The sequence below is a fragment of the Pungitius pungitius genome, chromosome 7 (genome assembly GCF_949316345.1).
Source record: "Pungitius pungitius chromosome 7, fPunPun2.1, whole genome shotgun sequence".
Lineage (NCBI taxonomy): Eukaryota > Metazoa > Chordata > Actinopteri > Perciformes > Gasterosteidae > Pungitius > Pungitius pungitius.
Genome location: NC_084906.1, coordinates 5,984,778 through 6,010,974, shown reverse-complemented (window position 1 = coordinate 6,010,974; position 26,197 = coordinate 5,984,778). Strand labels below are relative to the sequence as shown.

Below are 26,197 nucleotides of genomic sequence, written 5' to 3'. Positions count from 1 at the left end.
CAAAAACACATTTTTTCAATTAGAATTATTTTTTATTTATGTTCAATTGTTTACCTAAATAGACTTCCGCATTAGGGCCTTACACACAAAGCAAGACATCCAAATGGTTTAACAAAATACATCATTTTATAGCTACATATTTATTTAGTTATTTATAATTAAAAATAACTATACTAAATTCAAGCTGAAACATTGTTATTTTTAAGATTAGGCTATTGCACGATACGTTTTATACTTATCAATAACATTTGACAGTTTTATAAAATATCTGCTCTGCTATTTCATTTTATTGTACTGTATATACTGTGTACATATATATATATATAGTGCAGTTCTCATTATTTACTTAACTGTATTGCTACTATTACAAACAAATTTCCGCATGGAAATTAATAAAGCATATATTTATCTATCTCAGACTCAGTAGGTTATAGTGAACACAGCAAACATTTGCTTGTTTTTTCACAGTATTTTGCACATCCCTACACAGAGCTGTACAGTGCTTTGTTTTTAAAAATATATAAATCAGAATTGTTTTTCTCTTACACATGCCCTTGTCCAGTGAAAATCAACTGCATGATCGACATAATTCTGATAGCTAGCTGGTAACTATCAATTCATTTTTTTTTTATTTTGTATAGCCCAAAATCGCAAATTACAAATTTGCCTCAGAGGGCTTTACAGTCTGTACACATGCAACATCCTCTGTCCCGAAACCCTCACATCGGCACAGGAAAAACACTATCAAAAGTGTATATGAAAACTAACAATGAACAGTCATCGATCCACATGTGAAAAGGGCCAAATCTTTATTTTGCGTTATTGATTATTGAACTGTTACAAAACCAGTTCAAACAAACAATGGTTAACAACAGCATTTAAAAAAATAATACTCAAGCCAAGGCATATAACCAAACCCCACATCCCTTCTCTCACAAAGCAGGCATTTCAGATTACAAATAATTGTAAACACAAGACCATTTTTTACCAATGCAACTGCTTAAAAAGAAATAGCAAAGAAGGAGCATTTTGAAAAATATATTTCCAATTGTGTATAAAGTCTATAAGAAATCTAAGGCAACTTAAGGGAACCAATTATTATACTACTATCCATAGCACCACCAAAGCAAAAATCTTAAACTATATAAAAAAGCCAGAAAAGCATTATCTTTGAAGTACATCATGTTTTACATTTTTTCTCCTCATGTTCAACATAAGTTCTTTTCTCAACCATAACTCTACAATTAACAGATCCTGATTCATTTGTAAAAAAACAGTTTCTGAATGTAAAAAAATTGTTCTTTATTTATCTAGTGGAGTTAGAAAAGAAGTTAGTGAGGCTGGTGCGACTTTGGTGAAGAGTTAATGATTGGGGGGAGCCTAGGTCCACACTGCTCCTGCGGGAGCTTCGTCTGGAGCCACTCCTGGAGCCACTCCTGGAGCCGCTGGTTGATCCGGGGGCAGAGGAGACATTATAGGGACTGCTGATCCCTCTGGAAGAGACAGATGATGCCTGGAGCATTTTCAACCCACTGTTTTCCTCCACCAGACAATTATCAAGAGCGTCCTTGTATGATATCTTAAGTTTGCTCTTGGGGCAAGTTAGGTTCTTTTTGTGGTGTCTGATGTCTTGGAGATTCTGACGTGCCCTCTCGTCCAGCCAGCCCAATTTCACAGCCTCGTCCATAGTTCTTCTAGAGCCTATTTCTGGATCATAAAGCCCTCCTGTTACAAACTGGAACTCCATGAACCTCTGCCCAGCCTCATATGGTAGCCAACCCTCCTTAACGGCTTGAGCAGCAGACATCTTCTTCCTGGTTTTCACATCCTCAAAGCCAAAGAAGGCTTTCTGGGCAGGCTTAAGCTTTGAGGCCATGTCAGAAGTTATTATGTCAAGGCGTGTCGCCTCTTGGATGCTATGTCTATGGCCACTTATGGGATCAATAATTCCCCCTGTGCAGGCCTGAGCCTCCAGCAGTCTTTGAGCCGTAATGGAATCTAACAGACCACGATTCAGAGCTTCACTGATGGATATCTTCTCTATAGTGTCTGTGTCAAAGATGGCACCTACAGGTACCTGGTCACCCACTATTTCCACAGGAGAGGCAAGATTGATACATACGCTGGATATACCCTGTAGGGAATCGAGTGAGTCACTAGCTACACGGATGTTTGAAGCGCTTCGCTCTGTGACAGTTGTAGTTCTTGTTGTTGTCATCTTGGCTAAAGTAGGTGATACAGGTCTTGACAGGACTAATGATGATGAAGATGTCATTGACGATGGAACTGAGGCTGCTGACGTTCTTAAAGTTGATGATGATGTTACTAAAGATGTCCCAGGGGATACTGATGTTCTTGAAGTCATTGCCGATACTGATGATAATGATTTGGTCTTGTTGCCGATGATAGCTGCAAATTCAGCAAGGGTGATGGTACGAGATCTGTAATTATCTAGATCGGATTGATCAATTACTCGCTTTTCAAGCAACTCTGTAATATCATATCGTCTGTCAGTCTTCCTGTCAATGATAACAAATTGTTTGGAACCATCTGGAGCAGTGATAGTGATCTCTTCCCATTCACACTCCTGCTCTGACAGCTCCAGGAAGGTATCGTAGTCAATAAACCCCTTGTCATACGCTTCACGTACTGTCATCTCTTTATTAGTCTCTGGGTCTACGATTATCACTCTCCTCTTTCTCTGACTGTTCTTCTGAGTCGACTCTTGATCTTTCTTGTCTGTGATAGGCAGAAGTATGAGGCCAGTCTTCTTATCTGTGATACAGCGTTTCTTAAGCTCCAGATAACTTAGGTTTTCCTCTGTGTTGGGATCCAAGAAACCCTTGTTATTAACGTCAGTCACAATCTTGTTCATTTCCTTATCAAAGTGACCTCTCTTGTAGGCTATGTTTACGTCAATACGGTGGCTATATTCAGGATCAATTATACCGCCACTGGCAATCTGGGCCTCTAGTAGATGTAGTCCATGACCTCTCTCTACCAAACCTCCCCTCTGTATGGCCTGAAAGAGGGAGATGACCTTGTTTGTTCCAGGCAGTCTGTAGCCAGTCACAGCCCTCTCTGCAGATAGCAGAGTGTCTTTAAACTCTGGCCCAAACAGTCTTTTATTGTAAGCGTCACTAACATTCAGGTAATTGTTGGTGACAGGATCAACTATAAAACCTGAGGCAGCCTGGGCCTCCAGCAGTTTCAGAGTGGTCTCAGGAAGCAACAGTCCATTTTTCATGGCCTGATAGATTGTCATCATCTTATCACTGGCATTATCATAAACTCCTGCTATGCAAGAGGAGCCTCTCAGGTAGGAGTGCAGGCGGTTTTCAATGTCCTGCTTTGTCAGTCTGCCCTCCCTTAGTTGGTCCAGATCCGATTGGTTTAAAAGGTTTGCATCAACTAGATCAATGACCGACACCTGGCCCCTGAGACCCTGGACAGTTAGTGGCTTTTTAGGTTCAGGGAGAAGCAAAAGACCTGTTCTTGGATCTGCCTTGCATTTCTTCTTTAGATAAACATAAGTAGTGGCTTGTTGGGTGTCTGGGTCAAGATAACACTGAGGACACTGATTCAGGCCCTGATATAAGTCCACATCTATGAGATCCCTATCCATAGCAATGTCTTTGGGTAGAAATATACCAAGGGCAGGGTCCAAAATACCCCCTACAGACTCTTGAGCCTGAAGTAGACGTAAAGCTGTGTCCTTGTCAATTAATCCCTTTTTCATGGCCTGGCCCGCTGACAGGAGCTTGCCAGTATTTAGGTCTTTGTAACCTATGGCAGCTGCTTCAGCAGCATACAACATTGATTCCTCTTCTTTATCCACAACTCCTCTGGCACGTGCTTCCTTTACAGTCAGTTTTTGGTTCGTTTTGGGGTCAATGATATAGCCAGTAGCTGCCTGAGCTTCCAGTAGCATGTCAGCACTGTCAGATGACATTACTTTCTGTGTTTTGGCTTCTGTAATAGACATTTTCCCTGAAGGTCCTGCTGCCACACCAGCAATTGACCCTGTCCCCATCAGGAAAATCTTCATATCCACAGACACCTCTGTGATAGTTTTCTCTCCCTTCAATAGCTGGTTAAATGTTCGTTTGTCCAGGACCCCACAATCAAGCAATTGCTGTGCTGTGACTGTCTTACGAACACCATCGAAAATTAGTTTTGAAGGGTCAAACCTCTCAGAAAGTGGCAAAAGTTGTAAGCTTGCTTGAGGCTCTGTCTTGCATCTTTCCTGCAAAGCCCCATAGGTGGCATTACGCTCAGTTTCTGGGTCAAGATAACAAGTAGGGCTCTGTTTCAGAGCTTGGCGGAGGTTTTCATCTAATAGGTTGTGCTTGATAGCTATGTCTTTGGGGAGAAACACGCTGAGATTAGGGTCAATAATTCCTCCCACAGACTCCTGGGCCTGAAGTAGGCGTATCCCGGTCTTACTATCAATTAATCCCTTCTTCATTGCCTCAAACACTGAGAGAAGCTGGGCTGAGCTAGGGTCCTTGAAGCCCACAGCAGCAGCCTCGGCTGTCAATAATCTGTCTCGATCCCTAATGTCAACCACCCCTCTGGCACATGCCTCCTCTACTGTCAGCTTCTGGTTAGTTTTAGGGTCAATAATGTAGCCTGTTGCAGCCTGGGCTTCAAGTAGCAAATAAGCACTATCCTCAGGCAGGAGAAACAGTTTTTTAGCTTCTGAAAAAGACATTTTTCCTTCACGTCCAGCTAACACCCCGCCAATGGCTCCAGTCCCTTTAAGAAAGACTGTCTTTTCCATAGAAACTGTTAGAATGGTTTTCTCCCCTTTAACTAGTTGGTCATATGTTAACTTGTCAAGGACTCCACATTCAAACAACTGCTGTGCTGAGACTGGCTTACGGATTCCATCAAACATTAGTTTGGAAGCGTCTTTTCTCTCTATTATTGGTAGAAGTATCAGGCCTGTGTGAGACTCTGTTTTGCTTCTCTTCTTTAAAGTGCCATAGCTGGTATCACGCTCAGTGTCTGGGTCAATATAACACTCAGGACTCTTGTTTAGAGCTCGATAAAGGTCGTCATCCAAAAGATTACGTTTGATAGCTGCCTCTTTGGGGAGGAACACGCTGAGATTAGGATCAAGTATGCCTCCAGCAGATTCCTGGGCCTGCAGCAGGCGTAGCCCAGTCTTCCTGTCAATCAATCCCTTCTTCATTGCCTCAAACACTGGGAGAGGGTTAGCCGTGCTAGGATCCCGGTATCCCACAGCAGCGGCTTCTGCTGCCAAAAGTCTATCTCGATCCCGATTGTCCACCACTCTTCTTGCACATGCTTCCTCTACTGTCAGCTTCTGATTGGTTGTGGGGTCAATGATGTGTCCTGTAGCAGCCTGAGCGTCCAATAGCAAATCTGCACTTTCTGGGGGCATGAGCATCTGTTTCTTGGCATCTGATAAAGACATTTTCCCTAAAGGTCCAACTGCCACACCAGCAATGGTTCCTGTACCCTTCAGAAATACCTTCTTATCCATGGACACCTCTGGTACAGATTTCTCTCCCTTCAGCAGTTGGTTAAATGTTGGTTCATCCAGAATTCCACAGTCAAGCAACTGCTTTGCTGTTACTTTCTTACGAACACCATCAAAGACCAATGTAGAAGGGTCTAGCTTCTCAGTAATTGGCAAAAGAAGCAGACCTGTGTGGGGCTCTCTCTTGCATCTTTTTTTCAATGCTTCATAACTGACATCACACACAGTCTCTGGATCCAGATAACACTCAGGACTCTGATTTAGAGCCTGGCGGAGGTTCTCATCCAAAAGGTTGTGCTTTATCGCTGTATCTTTTGGAAGGAACACACTGAGATTGGGATCAAGAATACCCCCCACCGACTCCTGGGCCTGCAGCAGGCGTAGTCCAGTCTTCTTGTCAATTAGTCCCTTTGTCATAGCGTCAAACACTGAGAGAGGCTTGCCGGAAATACCATCCTTGTATCCCACAGCAGCAGCTTCAGCCCCCAATAATCTGTCCCTGTCCCTAATGTCAACCAATCCTCTGGCGCATGCCTCTTCTACAGTCAACTTTTGATTGTTTCTGGGATCAATGATGTGACCTGTGGCAGCCTGGGCTTCCAGTAGCAAATTTGCACTATCTTCAGGGATGAGCAACTTTTTCTTGGCTTCTGAAAAAGACATTTTGCCTTGACTCCCTACTACAACCCCAGCAATAGGCCCTGTCCCCTTCAGACTAAGGTTTTTGTCAGCAGAGACTTCTGAGACATTTTTCTTTCCCTTTTCTAGATCTATAAATGTTGGCTTGTCCAGGACGCCGCAATTAAGCAGCTGCTCGGCTGTGACAGGTTTTCTAACACCATCAAAGACAAGTTTGGAGGGCTTTAACTTCTCAAAGACCGGGAGAAGCAGAAGGCCTGTGTGTAACTCTACCTTACATCTCCTCTTCATTGAGAGATAGGATGCACCATCCTCACTTTCTGGGTCTAGATAAAGCTCAGGTCTCTGGTTCAAAGCACTACATAGGTCTTCATTAATTAGGTTACGCTCAATAGCTGTGTCTTGGGGAAGGAACACACTGAGTACAGGATCTAAAATGCCCCCAACAGACTCTTGGGCTTGTAGCAGACGCAGTGTTGTGTTCTTGTCAATCAGCCCTTTCTTCATGGCCTGAAACACTGAAAGGGGTTTGCTTGTGCCAGGATCCCGATATCCTACAGCTGCAGCTTCTGCTGCTATTAACCTCTGTCTGTCGCTTTCATCAACCACACCTTGATCACATGCCTCTTCAACTGTCATCTTTCGATTAGTCCTGGCGTCAATTATGTGGCCTGTGGCAGCCTGAGCATCCAATAGCAGGGCAATGCTATCTCGAGGTAGCAGATTCTCTTTCTTTGCTTCTGTGAAATTCATTTTGTATGTAGGTCCTGTAACAGACCCCGTACCTTTAAGACCCTCAATTACCACCCCAGCTATAGGGCCGGTACCTTTGAGACTGACCTTTTTATCAATAGACACATCAGGAACGGTCTTTTGCCCCTTCACAAGCTGGTTGACTGTTGTTTTGTCCAAAACACCACACTCAAGCAACTGGTTTGCTGTGACTGGCTTACGGACTCCGTCAAAAAACAGAGTGGAGGCATCCAAGGTTGGAGGCTCCCTTTTACTGACAGCTACTTCTTGTTTCTTCTCCATTGCTGATAGCTTTATTTTATATGAATCACCAATCTCCCTGTGTTCCCTCATCAGCTTCTCCATCTCACTTTTCAAGGAGTTATTTTCCCTCTCCAGACTTTCCTTTTCTGTGTCATGTTCCCTTATCAGGCCCTGCGTACTATTATACTGGTCCTTCCAGTAGACAAAATCCCTCTTAACCCTCTCGTTCTCCTCCTGCAGACGCTGCCTATTATGAAGCTCAGAGTCGTGTGACATTTTCATGCGACTGAGTTCCTCTTCTAGCCTTTGGTAGCGATCACTGTCCTTTTCCAACAATTGCAGTTTCAGCAAAAGAGCATCTCTCTCATTCACAATTACGCTATACTGGGACTGAATGGATAGCATCGAGGCTGTTGTCTGCAGAAAAAAAGAATGATAAAAGCAGAGAGACAAAAGGTTAGTCAGAAAAAACGTGATATGTGCATCTCTTAAATTTACATCACAGTATACAAGCAGACAATCAAGGATGATAGGATAAAATAGATTTGGATATAAATGAAAGAATCATCATTCTGTTATCCAAATGAACTGCACCTACATGTATACTAGTGCTAGTTAACCTTAATGGTAATCTTACATACTATGAAGAACAGCAAACATAAGATTCTTCTAGAAGCACATATATTCCAATATTGGAATAGTTACTATCTAAGAAACTGCAAAAACACATGCCAGTATATCAATACCAATTTAAAATCACTAGGCTTCCAATACTGTAACATTTCTTTGTATATTTTACATAAAGATGCAACAATAATATGTCAAACAGAATCAAACATCAGTGGAAATTATGTAATTAATGATTTTGATCAATCTGGGAATGACCGGAAGGCAAAAAAGCATGCAGACTGCAAATCTTATGTCAGGTCATATTTGCATGCAAGTGATTAACATGCAAGTTTATTTGAACACATACAGTGATATGTGTGTGAATCAGAGGTTCTAAGTGACAGGCATCTATTGGGGATCTAGAGGTATTCCGGCATGCAGGCAGAAGTTTGGCTAAAGACACTAATAGCTACTTGATCCAAATTAGGAGTTTGATTTGGAAACAAGAGTAGTCCAGGACTTATTGCCAAACTGCCATGTACCTCGGTGGCCTGCTTTTGTATTTTCTCAGTTTCCAGCGTGAGTTTCTTCCTCTCCGATGAAAGCTCTGACACCAGGTTATGGTAATCTACATTACTGCGCTCACTGGCTTGCAGCTGCAGTTGCAGACTAGAGATCTGGGAGGAGAGCTCATTGTCACATCCCTGTTGTGATCTCAAGAGCTCCTCTTTATCATGTTGTGTGGTCCTTAGTTCTGCCTCCAGCCTCAGCCTCTCTTTGGTCTGGGTTTCAGTCATTTCCTTTAGCCTTTGAAGCTCAACAGAGTTCTCATTCAGTGATTTACTCTTCTCCTCTATAGTTCTGTACAGGCTTTCATTCCTGAGGTTTGCCTCTTTGCCTCTGGCCTGCTCCTGGAGGTGTTGTTGCTGCAGGGCCTTCAGCTCGGCGCTCAGCTGGGTTATCTGCTCTGCAGAGGTCTTGCTTTGTCTCAAGCTTCTCTCCAACTCCTCCTGTAACCTAAGACGCTCTTCCTCCCCTCTCTTTTCTAACGCGGTGGTCCGTTCTTGGCTCTGGTGTAGCGTGGTAATGGTGCTGATGTGGTCTGTCATGGCCATGGTGTTGTTTTCCAGCTCTGTTTCTATCTCCCTTCTTCTGGACACTTCCTCTTGGTTAGCCTTTCTCAGATTTTCCACTTGGCTCTCAAGCCCATCTCTCACAGCCTGAAGGTCCTTCATGCGTCCCTGTAACCTGCTCATGTTTTGTTCTGCTCGGCTTCGCTCTCTGCTCTCCCTCTCCAGCTCCAAACGCATCTTTTGAAGCTCCTCCTCGCACTCCCCCAGCTGGGTGACAATCATTGACGAACTAGCTAGCTTCACCTGCAGCTGTGCCAAGGTCTGTTCAAGCACACTTTGCCCTTCCTCTACAGTTCTCCTCCTGCGGGTCTCCTCCTCCAGACTATGTGCAGTGTAGGCCAGCTCCTCACTTGTGTCCTGCAGGCTCTTCATGACTTGAGCCAGCTCCTCTGTATATTGGCTTCTTTCCTCGTCTATCTGCCTCAACAGCCCCTCCACCTGACTCTCCAGTTCTCTCCTCCTGCGCCCTTCCTCTGTGATGACAGCCCGCTGGCTGTGAGCTTCTTCCTCTGCCCTCATCCTATGTTCTTCAGCCATGCTCAGAGACATCCTGAGCCTCCTGAGCTCGTCCTCTATATTTCTTCTCTCTGCCTCCAACCTGTCCTTCTGCAGCTGGAGATCAGCGGTATCATCCTCCCTCTGGGCGGCCAGCCTCTGGATATCTGTGCGGCTGGTGTGGATCTGGGATTCATAGCTGAGCTTTAAGTTATTTATCTCCGTACTGAATTGGCTCCTTACCTTAGACATCTCCGTCTGTAGCTCCTTGATCCTCGCTGCCCCCCCAGCCAGCTGCTGCCTCAGCTTTTCAATCTCATAGTCCTTATTTGCCCCACTCTTCTCCAGCTCGGTCCTGGACCAGCTGACTGTCTCCAGCTCCTCCTGCCTCTTCCTCAGCCTGACCTCGTATGCATCCTGCTGCGTAGTGCAGCGATCCTCTGCCAGCCTCCTCTTCGTCTTTTCTTCTTCAAGCAAGTAGTTGAGATTTGTCACCTCCTCATTGAGGTCTGCCAGCCTTCTCTGAGTGGAGTCAAGATTGTCCTTGGTGACATTGTTCTGCAGCAGCTTGTTCTGTGAGCTGGACAACTCCACCCGGTAACTGGAAACAGTTTCTTCCAGACATTTGTTCTGGATGTTGCGGTCTTGCATTGCCTCCCTAGACAGCCGAAGTTGTTCCTCTAACAGGTCAATCCTGGTGTTACGAATCTGAAAGCAAGATGAAGCAAAGATAAATGCAGTTGTACTTTTGAAAAATGTAATCAAGCATATTTCCCATTGCTTATTACAGAAAACGGTCTAACACAGTGAATTTGGATGATTCATTAAAATGTGTTTAACTGATTCATAAAAACAGAATATACATTGCTTCTTAACCCTGCATTATTGGTGTTTTGGCCCTTTGGGGACAGTGCAACAACCTTTAAATAAAACACTGACCTAGTATCACCAAGGCTGATATACTGTTAGAAATCATTTTCCAGTTATTCCACTAAGAAATGTGTATTTCATTCACATAAAAACATTTAATAAAAACCTAAAGCAATTTTTTTTCAAAGCAATTTTAGAAATACAGAAATAACAAGAATGTGAAAGAATACATAGCAAGCATAAATATTCAAAGAACTACAAAACACAACATTATTACCTTGAGTTCCTCCATGTTTTTGAGCAGCTCTCCCAGGAATTTGTAGTAGTCATCAGAATGAGTGAGCAACTCCATGTAACGGGTTTGTAGCTGTGTGGCCTGAAACAAAGACAAGCCACAGATCAATTTAAATAACAAGTCACTGAACTTTACAGATTCATAAAAATGTAATTGATTCTAACATACAAGATACAAGAATAAACAGGAAAACATTTTCAGACACAAGTGTTAAAAGAAGCTTCAGTGTTTAAATAAGACAACTGTTCCAATCTGGTTTTATTACTTCAAAATTGAGATCCATCGACGGTGACTTTAGCATTGTCCGTTTGATGGGGATGTTGAGCAAAGTCTCTAAACCGGAGCTGTAAGAGACCAGGTCCGTTTCATAGTCCTGTAAAACAAATGACAATACATCAATAAAGGACTTTAATGAGTTTGAAGGCAGTTTATACATAGGCCTCTTTACCTTGATAGCATTCGCACACAGCTCATTGTCCTTCAGCACGCTCTCCACTGTCTCCCTCCTCGCTTTGATTTCTGAGTTCAGGGCCTTGAGAAGACAATAATAAAAAATTTCAGTTGATTTGAAAACACATGGACATAAGCAAATGAATCGATAGCAATGGAAGGGTGAACAGGAAACCTTCTGGTTGTTGATATGATCTGTCAGTGCTGGGATGCTCTCTATCTTGGTGGCCTGCAGGGCGTCTTGTTTCTTCTTTGTGGCATCAATCCATTCAATAAGGGAGCTGCTGGTCTGCTTGTAGCGCTGCAACTGAGGGTTATACAACTGCAAATCATGGACTCTGGTAAGAAAGGGGAAGAAGCATAATAGTATATTAATAAAACCTTCAGCACCTTTTACAGAAGAAACTATTGATTAGGGTTAGGGTTAGGGTTAATGTGAGACACAGAGAAGCTGTATTAAGGGCTGTTAAAAAAAAACATTATTTTCATAATAAATAAATCTTCGGATCGTTCAATAAATCAACTGATTGGTAAAAATGGCCATCACAAGTGGCCAGAGCACAAAATGCAATCGGAGGGATCAACTGGCTGACCGTTAGTCAGAATCTTGTTGGTGCAATAGTCAACTGTTGGGTTAGGTTTAACATGGATACATTTTAGAACAATAGGGAGACATACCTCGTGTCAATCTGCCCGTGGATTCTTCTCCAGCGGTCTGACAGCAGGTTCACATGCTCGGTGTATTTGGATAGCATCATGTCACACCTTTGGAAGGGCCCGCCCACCTGGCTGTTCCAGTGGCTGGCCTTGGCCAAGTCCGCCTCCATGGAGGACAGGACACCTTCCTTTTCATCCAGCTCTGCTTTAACATTCTGCACATCAACAAGACACAGGAGACTCTAGTTGAATGTGACGTTCCTGACAAGTTGTCAAATTGCTTTAGAAGAATCGGGGGATACATCGGGGGACTCTTAGGCTTTTTCACATCAACTTTACTAATTCAAACTGATGGCCGAGCACTCACATACAGTTGTTCCAAGCGTTGCTCATTTTCTCCAATGCAATACATTTAAAAAGTTTAATTTCAGACAACTGCAGAAATTCTAGCACCAAAATAAACCTGTAAAAGTGTATCCTCTGAAATACCTTTAGGGTCGACATGTAATCCTCCACTTCACTGTGCGACAGAGAAGTGGTCTCTTTCTCTGTCAGTCTGGCCTCATGAACTTTCACTATGTCTTCAGCTTGCGCCACACTCTCAAGCAAGTCCCTCAGAGCCTGCAGCCTGATAGGGAGGAAGGAATGATGATTGGGTACATATTCTTTTTTTGAATAATGTGTGAGATCCATAAGTCTAGTTTATTATTTACATATGTCACCCTGTTGTTTTGTGAGAAAACGAGGTCATTTTAATGCACTAACTTACATACGAACATCTTTGCTAGAACACAGTTTGGAGCTATGATCTTCTTAGTTGAGATCTTGTGTGTATATTATTTCATCTCGGGTTGTTCTTGTTTTCTTGCTTGAGGACATGAAGTCAAAAAGACCTCTTAATTAATCAAAGCTAAAAGGCAACAGTTGACGTGCGCCCGCTTACCGCTGCAGGTAAGCAGAGGAGCTGCTCTCTAGACTGCCCAGTCTTTGGTCAATGACTCCAATCTCACTGCGGAGGAACTGGGCTTTATCAGAATCATTCATGCCCTCCAGCTCCGTCAAGATTCGCTGCTTCAGACGCAGGTACTCTGCATGCATGGATTGGACATCACGCTGCACCGTCTGCAGGGAAACACACACGGGTCCACTTATTTCACTAAATGCATATTTAAAATAAGATCAGTTTTTTTTAAATAATGCATGCTTGTCTTTTTTTGTATTTACAGGTTTTTGTGTCTACCTCTAGCTGAGAGATCTTGAGGCCACAGTCGTGCATCCCGTCGTCGCCGAGGCAGACGTGAACGTGCTGACTCAGTGTGTCCTCGGCGCCATCCAGCCTGAGTCTGAGCGCATGCAGCTCAGTTAAGCTGCGGGAGGAGGAGGAGGTGGAGGTGGAGGTGGAGGTGGAGGTGGAGGTGGACGAGGCAGTACATTGGGTCACCTTTCCCGCTTTGAATACCTCCTTCACTTCTTTTTTCCTCACTTTTCTAACTGGTTTTTCTTGTTCGAGCTTCCTGGTCTCTTCTTTGAGCCTCCTTGCTTCTTCTTCACGCCTCCTGACCTCTTCGCGCATCCTGGCTTCCTCTTCAAGCCTTCTTGCCTCAGCTGCTTGCTGCTCTGCTTGCTGTATCTCTATTTGTCCCTGATGTCCTGTAAGGGAGAAACAAGATACGTAGTTGAAGGTGAAGATAATTCTCTGGTGATACAATTGGAATCTTACACACACTTAATCATTTTATTAGAGGACTGATTCCAGATTATGTGAGTGTATTCTAATGCTTTAAAAACACATCACACATATTAGGGGATTTTCAAACGACTTTCTTAAGAATAAGCAATTTCTTTTTTTTTTTCCTCAAATATTTGATACAGGTGCAGAGACAACAATATGGAAGTAGAAATTAGGCAACATTGATGATAAAGGTCACTAAAGAAATGATGGTAATTCTGTATCATCTATGCGCTGACCTCAACATTTCTATTTCAGTGATAAAGTCCTAAACCATGCACACTAAATTAGAATTCTAGACCAGAAATGTATTATATTCACAAGAACACAGTTCACAGTTCTTACTGCTCCGATTCGTGTTCAGTGAATAATCTCTTTATCACAACAATAAAATTCCACATCATCAACTGTAAATCCAAATCTAAATTGGTGTGAGAGATTTAAATGTGTGGTAATACTGACTGTATTTAGGCAGCTGCACCAGCAGCTGTTCATAATGGCATTGAGCTCCATTGAACTGGTTCTCAATGCTTCTCTTATCGTCGTCAGCAAACATCTGGGAGTTGTAGCTGCTCAGTATGAACTCCTCATAGCGAGTCTCCAGACTCTTGATAAGTTGACGGTATTCTTCAGGCCGCATTTGGGACAGCTGAACACAAATAGAAACAAACACAAAGTTTTACTTGAATCGAACCAACACCAGGAACCAAAAAACCCGTAAATGGACTTCAATCCACGCACTGCTGCGATAATGCTTGTGTTCTTGTGTTCTGATGGATAGCTGGAAAAAAAACAAAGGCCGACTTCAGAGGGCTCGCTAATCCCTTACCATGGACACGGTGAGGGAGTTGATTTTTCTGATGTCCATGAGGCAGTACTGCCAGGCGATGAGACTCTTAACGTTGATGTACAGCTGATTCCAGATTGACAGGATGGCATCGAAGTACTGCTCGTTCCTTTGGAAAACACAGGGACAACCTTTCAATCTTATGGTCACAACAACATGGTGTCTTCTTTCTCAGCAACACAAGACACGTTTGCAACTTACTTGTTGGCTAGACTGATGCCGTGTGGGTTGGGGGGAGGTACGATCAGGCACACAGAGGGCACCAACATATCAAGTCCTCCGGGACCCGTGACGTCCCACTTACTGCGTTGACTGTTGTCCTTTAGGATGGCTTCATTTTCCTTACAAATCACTTTCTGTGGATTCCAATAAAAATGCATATCATCAACAAATCATTTAAAGAACGAATCAATTCTGGCTTCACACGACACGGCTTAGAATGCTTGGCACAAATGGACGATGATGATGACTCCACATATGAGTGATTATGGCATCTACTTTGGTTTGTTCAGTCTCGCTAGCCTCCCAATGTGTGAACCCATATCAGCAAATGAACTAAAATATATTGTTTTCTGTGATCGGTATCCTTGGCTGCTTGGCACAAGGGAAGGATTGGCTTGATTTATTTGGAAGCCACCCTGGCACTGGGCACACCAATAGGATTTTATTACCAGCGGGTAAGTATATGTGATGTGATCCTTGGACAACCGACCTGGTCTTGTTTGAAGTCACACAGGGCTTTGACAATGATGGGGCTGCTGCTCTTATCGCCGGGGTTTCTGGGTTTCAGTCTCACAATGGTCCTCGACTTGTTGACCAGACGCTGGACCTGCCTCTTGTTTTCCATAATCCTCTCCTTCTCTTTCTGCATATAATCAATAACAATGGTGAACATGTAGATCAATGATAATAATGATTACAAACTCCTGCTGTTTTGTTGCTAATTTAAAAAAAATCATTTTTTACATATTAACATATAATGTAGAAAGGTTCAAACTTGAAGTGATTAGAAGAAGAAGACAATTGCCAAATGAAAAAACTTACTTAGACCAAACTGATAGTGAGTGGTGAGTTTGGACCATCTACAGATATTGTGACATTACAGGAGACATTCCTTTTAAAATAATCTGTTGTACCTCGAGTCCCTTGAGGAGCTCCATTAGGTTCTCCAGTGAAGTGTCCTTGTCACAGAGAAAGTTATTACGGATCAGCTCATGATCCTTCTGCAGACCGCTGTACGTCTCATTGGCCTCTTTGAAGAACTGAGATACAGAGAAGACATTGTTAGAGATACATTATGGGGTTTCTACAGTGTCATTTTGAAATAAGGTCTGTTAAAACAAACAGCATTTTCACAAAATACATTAAACCTCATGGGAATCAAAGCTGAATGTAAATCTAATGGTACAGGACACTCTTTTAACAATCATGTGTGGTAAATTAATGAGTAAATGAGAAGTTCCATTTGCATCAATAGAAACCTCTATGTTTGAAGTTGTTATGTGAGAGTTAAGGCTGAGCATGCATTGCAGTTTATCACATTGTCCTTTTCATTCCATGAAAATAAATAAGTGTTTTGTTGACAAGCTACTGGCTTACTTTGTCATTTGTTGCTGGGCAGATTATGTACAGTGAATTTATCAGAGCTTATTTGCCAAAAACAACACTGATGAGACTGAACGGAAACAGTAAAGTTACTGGCGTTAAAATAAAACCACATCACCACAATAGTTACAATAACACACTATACTTCACACATAGTAATTCCATCAATTGTTAATATACATTTTAACTGTTTTTTTATGTTACCTGATTGTAAGCTGCGTTCTCCTTCAGATGGACATCAATGCACTTGGTGATTTGAAGGAGCCAACTCCACTGCGTCTGGAGAGTGTCCCTGTAAGCCTGATAGACACGGCCAAAGAAAACAAAAACCATAAACATTATCCTCCTCCACTTATAACTGCATGTAAACGCTGTCAGATGAAGGAGGGATCGGTCCACACCTCGATCTTGTCTGAAGCTGGGTGGTTGTTCTTCAGGAGGGTATCCACTCTGGTTTTCAGCTTATTCAGGTCCTTCTCTTTTTCCTCCAGGGCACTCATCAGTTTCTGTTACGTAACACGAGGTTCAGTAATCACAGGGACAGAAATCCTCGGGATTCAGTCGATGACTGACTGAGCTTTATCATTGATGATTGCTCCTCTATGAGATGGAGATTAACCTCATAGAAAGGCGTCCGTGTATTTTACACGCACAGGATTGCCAAGAACTTTAAGTAACTAGAAAAAAGCTTTAAAAAATGACTCAAGGCATCAAAATGAAACCAATTTGCCCATTTTTCCAATGGGACTTCTGAACGTTGGAATTGCTTTGCTTACCGAGTAGCTCTCCTGCTTGCGGGGGATGTACTGGTCGATGTTCTTGTCTCCCCAGTCAAACATCAGCTCCTCCTCCTCCCTGTCGTTCACCCACATGATCTCCTTGGACATATCCTGGATGATCCGCTTAAGGTCCTGCAGCTGCTCGGTCCGTCCAAACGACATTTTCTAGCAAGGGAGAAGATAGTACGTTTAAATAAAACAAATTCACCTGAAATATACACAACACAAGAGGTGAGTAGCTAGAGAGGATTGTCTTTCACCTGCAGACTGTCCCATTCCTGGTCCAGAGCGTGAAGATTGCCCTTGTCTCCTTTCTTATTCTGGTGGAAGATAATCAACCTCAATTATTGAAAGACACAGACCTAAAAACAGCCTGTGGAGTTTGAAGCATGGGAGCGTTTGTTGGTCAGGGGGATCTCATAAAAAGATGCTACTGAGGTGCCCCATTGGATATGGACGATCCTGGAACTCATACTAGAGACTAGTAAGGATGACTTGGACTTCAATCGGGGTTTTTTGCCTGTTTATACTAAACAGTAAACCACTGAGGTGCCAATACTACATCAACCACTGCCCACTTAAGTGTTTTTCTCTAAAATAGATAATCGCAAGTGCGATTCATTGAATAATGAATTGGCATTTTTCATCCCAGCAGCAATGGTGAAAGTGCAGAGTGAACCCACCAGGTCATCTTGGGCTCGGTCCACCTCGCCGCTCCTCTGGATGGAGCTGTGAAAGTTCTGGTGGCTGATGAGCTGCTGGTCGATGGTGGCAGCATCTTCCCCCCAAGAAGAAGTTTCAATCAGACGCTGAAATGAAAAAAAAAATGCTATTTTGTAAGCATTGAAAAAAACGATGTGACTGAAAGCCTGAAACCCTTTAAGTTCACTCTTTGGCAGACAGCAAAATCCTCAGAAATCCTTCTTCCAGTCCAGATACGTGTCTTAGATGTGCACTGAATGCCACCAGCAGGTGGTGGCAGAGAAACAAGTTAGATTTTTCATTTAATTCATTCCTCAGCTTCACCACCAAAATAGCCTTGGAGTTGTTGACAACACAAAACCTTCTTCAATAGGCCACTCCCAGATTTTTAGACCTACAACATGATTTGCATGTTTTTCTTTAAATTCCCCGTGAAGGAATAGTTCTGAGGTCTATACATCATTTCCAGGAGCATGAACACCTCGTCCAGTATATCTGACAACTCAAAGCAGGCACTCAGGTTTAATGAGATCTGTCAGTGACACCACATTTAAAATCTAGCTTTTGAGTATGGATGAACTTGAAAAAGCATTAGGATTGACAACAGCTATTTTTAAGCAGTATCTAAAAAATACAACACTCATTCAGTCAGTCATTGGTGAATTACAAACGTATATGGCCAAATAATCATGTTCAGGATGAATTTAGTTCTTAGCGTCAGCAGTGATTCTACACTTACTTGCAGTTGTGTGAGTGCATATGTGTGTGTGTGTGTGTGTCTGTGCACCTTTTGCTGTGCAATCCAGGCCATGGCATCTTGGAAGCTCCTTCCAGGCTCCTCCCAGGCTCCGGAGCTCCCTCTGTTGCTCCTCCTCCTCCTCGGCATGGAGCCGGTCATGGCCCTGTGGACCCCTTTCAGCTGGTCGTTGCACATCTCCACACTAAGGAGTAGGATGAATAATAATGAATAATTTCAGCTACAGATAAAAAGGAATCACGAGAAGAAAAGGGAGAAGTCTTCCTTACGTCCTGACTACGTTGTCGTTGGGTTGTCCCAGTTTCCTCAAGTCCACCGCGCAGTTCTTCAGCTGCTCAATGATCTCTTTGGCCATCATCATGTAGCGCTCTACGTCTCCCATGTTGCTGCCCTGCAACGTATGAACAAAGCACTCACGGTGGTGTACAAAATGACTCGGCAGAAAGACAAAGGCCGCCTATGCATCCACTCAGTTAACTATGTGACGTGTCTTTCTATGTTGAAATGTCTAAAATGTTTTGTTTTTGTATTTTCGAACCGATCTAGGACCAAAAGGTGTTTTTCAAATGTATTTAGGGTCTATAAGTATCCAACAGTGTTTTCTTATTATTTTCTTATTTCTTAATAAAAATGAGCCAAACACTTTTTGTCTTTGCTTTATTTGACAAATGCAGTACTTTTGCTTGACGTCAACTTTGTGGACATGAGAGAAATATCAAATTCAAGGAGAAAACTCCATGGGAAAACTCTGAGTAAATATTGTTCAAATAAGAGATATTACACAACCACTTCGTCAAAGCACACAACAATATGTTTTGAAAATCCGCAAAGAGCTGAGTAGTGTGTATGTGTAAAGTTGACACTATTTGGCTCTAGGGGTTTTTGCTTTACAAGCCAACAGATAAATATTCAAATGACACTCAATTTACAAGAGTACATTCCTGTAATTGTTTCTTTCTTTCACAGAAGGGAAGCTGCAACACAACCATTTTCTTTTGAAAGAAAGTATAGAACATTGAGACAGGCTTTTCAAACTTCTAGTGATGGGGGGGGGAATAAATAGCGTTACAAAACAAAAAAGCAGGACTCACAGACTGTAGGGCGTATTCGGCTTGCATCAGGTATTCCTGGCACTGGCTCTGCAGGATCATGGATTTCTGGTGGATGGAACTCGAGGCACTGCAGGGAGCAGCAGAGGAAACTCAGTACCACCAGGATACTACTATGACCATAATACAAGGCATTATCTATCACAGGTTTGGCCAGCGCTCCACTTGTTCGCGACCTTGCAACCAGTTGAGAAGTTTCCTCAGAGTGATTTGTCATGTAAATTTGTTGTGTACTGGGAACCGTTCATGAAACAATTCATCATCATATGCAGTAGTTAATGAAAGCACTGAATCTTTGTGTCTCTTTCAGCATAAGCATGACATGAACCAAAATGTAATAAGGACCTTTAATAATATAGGTCACCCTTTTAGTTAGGTGTATGGCATTTCACAACTTCTTGTTACTTCAGCCAATATACGGTGCAATAACAATATGTTATTGATTTAATTAATTAATTATATTAATACAAATCATACCTGAAACTCACACACACGTTCAGAAAAACAAAAAGAACTAGAATCAATAAACGTCAATGAACTTTCACACTTATTTTCTTAGGCCAACCGTTAATATATATATATCAGCCCATTCAATTTATTGGTCTTGTTCTAATCGTTAGTTTATCTTTGAAAAACTCCAATGACAATAATTTTCTATTCAGAAGACTATTCAAATATTAGAAAATCCACAATATGAGTTTCATTGTGGATCTTGTCCGACAGGTAGCCTTTTGAAAGTACCACACTGGCATATTTCCCCTGCATGCAAACTGACTCAAGCTGTTGCAGTGGAGGGAACTAAAAAGTTCAAAGTGAACTGTAAATCAAACAAGGGAAGACATTTCCTCTGCAATGAGCCTCTCTGCTCATTATAAATAATCTGCAGTTAAAAGTGTTGCCTCGTTTTGTTACCACTGTAAGCTATTATTGCACTCCTGTTCCGGTGTAAGTTCTTTTATTGTGAAGGAGGAGAGGAAGTAGAGGAAGGGTTCAAGGGGGTGAAGCAAAAAAGACGGGTAATAAAGTTGCGGCCGGCGTGGCGCAGAACCGGAGCCGTGTTGTTGTTTTTTTATTAACCCAAGTATAGGCGTACCATAACCCTCGGCAACACCACTATGGAAGCCCATTTCCGCCACAAAAAATAAGGGTTAGAAAGTCGAAAATAACGGCTTAAAAAGTCGAAATTGTGACTTAAGACTCAAGTCTGAATCTGTAAATATCTTGCCAACTTTACCGAAGTGTAAACGTTGCACGGACACTTGCACCCACTCAGTCCACCAACAGGGAGGGACAGAGACGTCTGAAGTACAGTGATCCGCTTTTAGGTACTTCCGAGTCCGAGCTAAATCAAACTTATTGGGAGATAAAATACCGCCCGGGTGGTAATTCAGTTGTTCTCATGATTAGTAACGATTGAAAAGTCCTGATGAGAGTTCTCTCTTTATGGAACCGGTCAACGAGGAAAGACGCTGCAGAATCAGCGGCGGCTTTGCGCATGCGCGCGTGACTGTCAGTCTGGACGTGACATGACTGCAGCCTGACTGCTGCAAGCCTCAAGGTTTCTGTGAGACTCTCTGAGGACAGTAACTGTAAAACAACACGCGCTTTCACGTCAGACACCACAAAAGTCTCCAATTAAACCAGATCGCTGTATTCGTCGCTAGTCGCTTTTGACAAAAAGTCGCCAATAGGGTTTGGAAAGTCAATCTACCAAAAAACGAAGGAGCTTGCGCATGCGCATATTTTAAATCATAATTTCGACTTTCTTAAGTCATCATTTCGACTTTCTTATTTCTTTAGTCATAATTTTATAATTTTATAATTTTTTATCTTATAATATCGTTTTAAGTTATAATTTCGACTATTTAACCCTTCTTTGTTTGTGGCGGAAGTGGGCTTCCATACGTCTACACAGGTTGTGCAAGGCCGAAATGAATACTGGGATTGAAAAGTGTGCCATGATCAATAATTTACAGTTAACAGCGGCTCCCTGCAGAGAGGGCCCCGGGTTCACAGAAACAGTGTGCGCGGATTAAATAGTTGTAAAGTAAACCATAAAATGAAGTCATACCTCATTCCGCCTACTTTCTGGCTCATCATGCCGCCGGATTCTCCGCCTCCCATGCCGCTCGCCATTCCGCCTCCCGTTACGCTCATCATTCCGCCCGCTGTACTCATCATTCTGCCTGATTCTCCGCCTCCCATGCCGCTCGCCATTCCGCCTCCCGTTACGCTCATCATTCCGCCCGCTGTACTCATCATTCTGCCTGATTCTCCGCCTCCCATGCCGCTCATCGTTCCGCCTCCCATGCCGCTCATCGTTCCGCCTCCCATGCCGCTCATCGTTCCGCCTCCCATGCCGCTCATCGTTCCGCCTCCCATGCCGCTCATCGTTCCGCCTCCCATGCTGGTCACCATTCTTCCTCCCGTACCGCTCATCGTTCCGCCTCCCGTACCGCTCATCGTTCCGCCTCCCATGCTGGTCGCCATTCTGCCTCCCGTACCGCTCATCATTCCGCCTCCCGTACCGCTCATCGTTCCGCCTCCCATGCTGGTCGCCATTCTGCCTCCCGTACCGCTCATCATTCCGCCTCCCGTGCCGCTCATCGTTCCGCCTCCCTTGCTGCTCGCCATTCTGCCTCTCGTACCGCTCATCATTCCGCCTCCCGTGCCGCTCAGCATTCCGCTCGCCATTCCGCCTCCAGAGGACTTTGAAAAGTTGAAGGTGTTGTACTCCTCAAGGTAGGGATCGTACCCATTACCGCCTGCGTGCACGAGATCACCTTGCGAGTAATACTGCATCCCCGTGGCAGTCAAGTTGCCTTTGGACCCGACCCCGGGGCCCATGTTCAGGGCCTTTTGGGACCCGTACATGCTCATTCTGCCACTGAAACGGCAGCCGAAGCGCCTGCGTGGAATCCACCAAGGGGAACCGAGCAGGGAGGCAGTCTCTCTGTCGACCCGTCAGACCCGATCCCTCAGTCAGACTGCAGCTGGGGAGCAGCGGGCAGGGAGGAAAGGCTTTGCAGGCTGGTGACCACTCCTCTTTGTCACTCCCTAACGTGCCGAGCCCTAAACACCTCCCCTTCAAACTCAGCTGGAGGCGAATAGCATGTTTGAGCTGAGAGATCTTGTAGGGGCCAAAGTGAGTTTCACAACAAAGCTGCTTTTGAAATGTTAAGATATATAAAATATATCAGATTTAGAAAATGTTTCATTATTCTACCAGTACTGTGGAGGAGTTTCTTTTATATTACTTTTTTTGGACAGTGAGGACAAAAAAAAAGTTAAGATATTTAAAGAGGTAAGGACATATATTCTGGTCCTGACTGCTTCAAAAGTCTGTTTGAGGTCAATTGGTTTTAAGTTGAAGATTTAAAATGGCGTTCACATTAACGTGATTAGGGTGGGGTCATGGAGGTATGAAGATGCATACGGTAATGCATTGTGCCCAAACAATAATATAAACCTACAATAATATAAAAAAATGTGTGAGTGCCCTGCAAAACTTTACTTGCAAGTAAAGATCAAATAAATGCATTGATCATTAAAAAAAATAGAATAAATAAATAAAATATTTTTTTTTGTCTAACATCCATTTGTAGGCCATTTATGTTTGCTTTTACGTTTTGATATGTTGAAAAACCTTCTGCAATATCTTATTAACACACAATGAGTGTTTCTTCTCAAAAAAAAGTATCAACTCTATGCTCTTATTTAGTAGAAGTGTGCATCTTTATATGTATATTTAGACCTGCCTGCATTTTCTAATTTCTCTGTGGACTTTTCTGAGTGTCAATCTCAATCCAATTTAGTAATTAGGTGCCAGACTGTAAGCGCAGCTTAAAAAGGGAGATGTCAACACTGGCAAATACAACGCTATATACAATATATAACAAGGTGACACACCAGGTGGAAAAAGCTCGCTCCGAAATGGGAGTCGGCTTTCACCCGCCCAACAAGCACCGTGGCCCTCGGTGAGCAGGGGAGGAGCGGCCAACTTTGAAAGTTGTGTTGAATAAACGTTGACTAACTAACAAACCCAGCTCATCGTGTTTTTGCTGTAAAGGCCAAAGAGCCTTAAGGTAAAGTGCTGCAGTGTCATGTGATGAAGACATGTGACCAGATGCACCAAACTTTATACAAGAAACAACCACCAAATCTTACTGTCATTCTGCCTCTGCTGCTAAAATATTAGCACTCTGTAAATTAACACCTGCCTCAATGGGTGGAACTCATTAGAAAAAAATGACAGCAACGTTGGATGAGTTTTCTAGTCTCCCGATTGGTCCAAAATTAATAAAGTAAAAGGATAAACTTATGAAAACCTTTCTTCCCCTCAGGAGTATGTCTTATGTCAAGGAATTCTATCTTTTCTAATTCACACAATAATTTGCAGATCATTTTGAGCTTCAATGCAAGTTCATATAGTTCTGTGGATTAACATTAACATCATTAATCATTAAGCACATGTCAACTTCCTCTGGGACTGAGGTCCTCCACAGAAAGCCCTTCTACTGTAGTTATACAGTAGAACATATATATATAGTTTTGCATAAGAAACATTAAAGACACTAACATCAGAAACAGTGCTGCAAAGTTTAGAGACTCAAATGAATCAAGGTGACACCAAGCGAATGCCTTGTCTAGTCTTGCCTTGCCGTGCCTTTGTTGTAAATGAGTTATGTGAGTTATGTAAAAAACTCACATACTCTATTCTCGGCTCAGGTTATTATGAGAATAACTTTAAAGAAAAAATACTTGTGTGTGCTGCAACATTATTCTTGGTAATTATGGAATTAAGCACCTTCAATGACCATCATGCCTGCTGAGCATCAGCGTATGTTAACATTGTTGTAGTGAGCATATTAGCAGGCTGAGGATAGTTCAAAGCGATGCTACTGCCTCACAGAGCTGCTGGGAGATCAATATGTTGAGTTAAGTTTAGGATTAGTTTTAGTTCTTTTTGTGCCTTTATAACATCCACACAAATTACACAGGATTCATTAATCAGAATAGAGAAAACCAAACAGAGAGAGGAATGTATTCTAAGTGGATGAAAACCATTGCAAATTATGTTTTTGCAGATTTAGGGTGAAGTTCTATCATGCCTTACACCTTACAAGAATTCCTTAGCACAGTGACTCGCCTGCAGGCCAGTAATACCCTCAGACTGCCACAAATGATGAAGGAAGTAAGAAAAGAACATATTAGTAGCCATTGAGATATGGTGTGTGTGTGTGTGTGTGTGTTTGTGTGTGTGTGTATAAGACTGCATGATTGGGAGTTATATGTATGAACAGTCAAGAGTTTCTGGTACATTACAGTGTTAGTGTGCTGTTAATGATCTATTGCAAACAGATGTAGCCTATTCACATAATTACAGACACAGATTGGTTGACTGGGTGCAGAAGAATGTTTATCCACCATATTCTGGGAAATAAATAAATAAATTATTACCATCAGCTTACCATTGAAGTTCTCGCGTGCTTGATGTGAGTGATTCATGGATAATAGACTGCTGTAACATTTTTCTTGGGGGAAAAAAAAGGTCCCACCTTACCATAGCTCCTAAATTACATTCAAGAACATGCCTTTGCCTGTACATAAACTAACACAGAAACAATACTTTTGCAAAAAGAGTATTCCAGCAGTGGTCCTCCTTATTCTTTAGAGCTACACTTTGTTTCCTTGTTTTCCGTTCTGAAAGTTTTGGTCTCATTTAAAATGATAGAAGTATGGAACTTGTGACCTTGCACGGGCACGTTCTTGTTAGTTAACTTGGGGCATAAACTAAATCAAGACAGTGGGAGGAGATTGTATATTCTAATACATGTTTAATCGGATGAATACACGCTTTTAAGACCATCACTGAATTTAACAAATGTGCTCTTTGTGCGTGTGAGTCTCTTTAATCCAATGGCATAACATATTTTAGGGTGTGTTTCCAAGGCGTGTTCCCAGTGTTCACCCTGTTCCATCGTCTCTCACTCCTAAGACAAGATAAGGCTTGCACACTTTATTAGGATTCTAAAAGGTGCCCGACATAACGGAGATCTCTAACCGGCTGTGGGAAATATTGTGGTGCATGGACCTTGAAAATCTTAAATATGTATCTAATCCAGTGCTTATTCAACACAGGTATATTTACTCATATTTCTTCTTCAGGTTCCTCTTGTTGGTTGTTTGATTTTTTTTTTGTTGATGTACTTTAAAAATCCAATCATTCCTCCAATCTGTACTCAAAAGGAAGACTCGATCCTTTTGTTTAACTGAAAAAGCATGACATTTAAAAAATACATGTCGTTCACTTGGCAGCAAGGATCCTTAATTAATAAAGTTGACCCAAGGCCAATACCACAGTGTAGAAGTACTTTGTTACAAGTCATGGTCCTGCCTTCAAAAGCAACATCCAACTATACGATATTTCCCTCTGATATCTAGTACAACTTTTGAGTGGTGGACCATAGAAATATCAAGTACAAGTAAGTATAAGTATAAGTACAAGTACCGTAAAATGAGTAATTGTACTTTCAGATTAGAATTCAAATATCAAAACGCCCTATAATCTGCCCTCCAACAGGCAAACTGGAGGATGCTCCACACCCCTGAACACACCCACGATGGGCTGGAATCTGGGAAGGAGTCCTTTGACCTTAATCTTGCTATCAAATGAAATCCCCTTGTCCAGTGCGCATGCACACACACGTGTACAGACAGTTCATCTCTTCTCCCTCTACGACGTCTAAGAGGAGGAGTGTTTTAATTGTTTAATCTGGGGGTGTTGTCTCAATCTGTCAGGAACTTGGGTTCCTTGGTCTGCATGCAATGTCTGTGTGTGTCAACAAGTGTGTCAAGGGAAAGTTTTCAGATTGGATTAAAGTGCAGATGAGTAGGCCTGAGAGTGATAATTGCTGGTGTTCAGGGTGTGGCTGCATGTCTAGTGTTGTTCTCAGATGTGAGGGTTTCGGGACAGAGGCCGGTAACATTGTTGTTCACACGCTTAAGCCAAACGA

The 26,197-nt window shown here is 42.6% G+C and overlaps 1 protein-coding gene across 3 annotated transcripts; it reads right to left on the bottom strand.

Moving 5' to 3' along the window:
* Window positions 1-792: 792 nt before the first annotated feature.
* LOC119216533 (desmoplakin-B-like) lies at window positions 793-22,185 on the bottom strand. Of its 3 annotated transcripts, XM_062563412.1 has the most exons (25): window positions 21,533-22,185; window positions 21,253-21,379; window positions 19,164-19,251; window positions 18,342-18,463; window positions 18,103-18,256; window positions 17,297-17,422; window positions 16,874-16,933; window positions 16,611-16,778; window positions 16,236-16,340; window positions 16,039-16,134; window positions 15,366-15,491; window positions 14,942-15,094; window positions 14,431-14,585; window positions 14,212-14,338; window positions 13,845-14,031; window positions 12,894-13,303; window positions 12,597-12,775; window positions 12,143-12,281; window positions 11,675-11,868; window positions 11,172-11,334; window positions 10,995-11,078; window positions 10,812-10,919; window positions 10,529-10,627; window positions 8,296-10,089; window positions 793-7,561 (listed from the first exon to the last, which is right to left on the bottom strand). In XM_062563412.1, the coding sequence occupies exons 1-25, from the start codon at window positions 22,059-22,061 to the stop codon at window positions 1,307-1,309; spliced, it is 11,748 nt and encodes a 3,915-aa protein (XP_062419396.1). In that variant the 5' UTR covers window positions 22,062-22,185; the 3' UTR covers window positions 793-1,306. The 3 variants fall into 3 exon arrangements, with proteins under 3 accessions (XP_062419396.1, XP_037325364.2, XP_037325365.2); XM_037469467.2 differs by having other exon boundaries at window positions 21,253-22,185; XM_037469468.2 differs by having other exon boundaries at window positions 9,625-10,089; window positions 21,253-22,184.
* Between the last annotated feature and the right edge of the window lie 4,012 nt (window positions 22,186-26,197).

What these genes read in the sequence shown, in the direction of transcription:
- LOC119216533 (XM_037469467.2), bottom strand. Translation starts at nt 22,061, where the DNA reads ATGAGCATGTACGGGTCCCAAAAGGCCCTGAACATGGGCCCCGGGGTC. An exon ending in TCCTCTGCTTACCTGCAGCG is followed by an intron (nt 12,282 to 12,596) that starts GTAAGCGGGCGC and finishes CCTCCCTATCAG; the next exon opens with GCTGCAGGCTCTGAGGGACT. An exon ending in CACGGGCAGATTGACACGAG is followed by an intron (nt 11,335 to 11,674) that starts GTATGTCTCCCT and finishes CTTTCTTACCAG; the next exon opens with AGTCCATGATTTGCAGTTGT.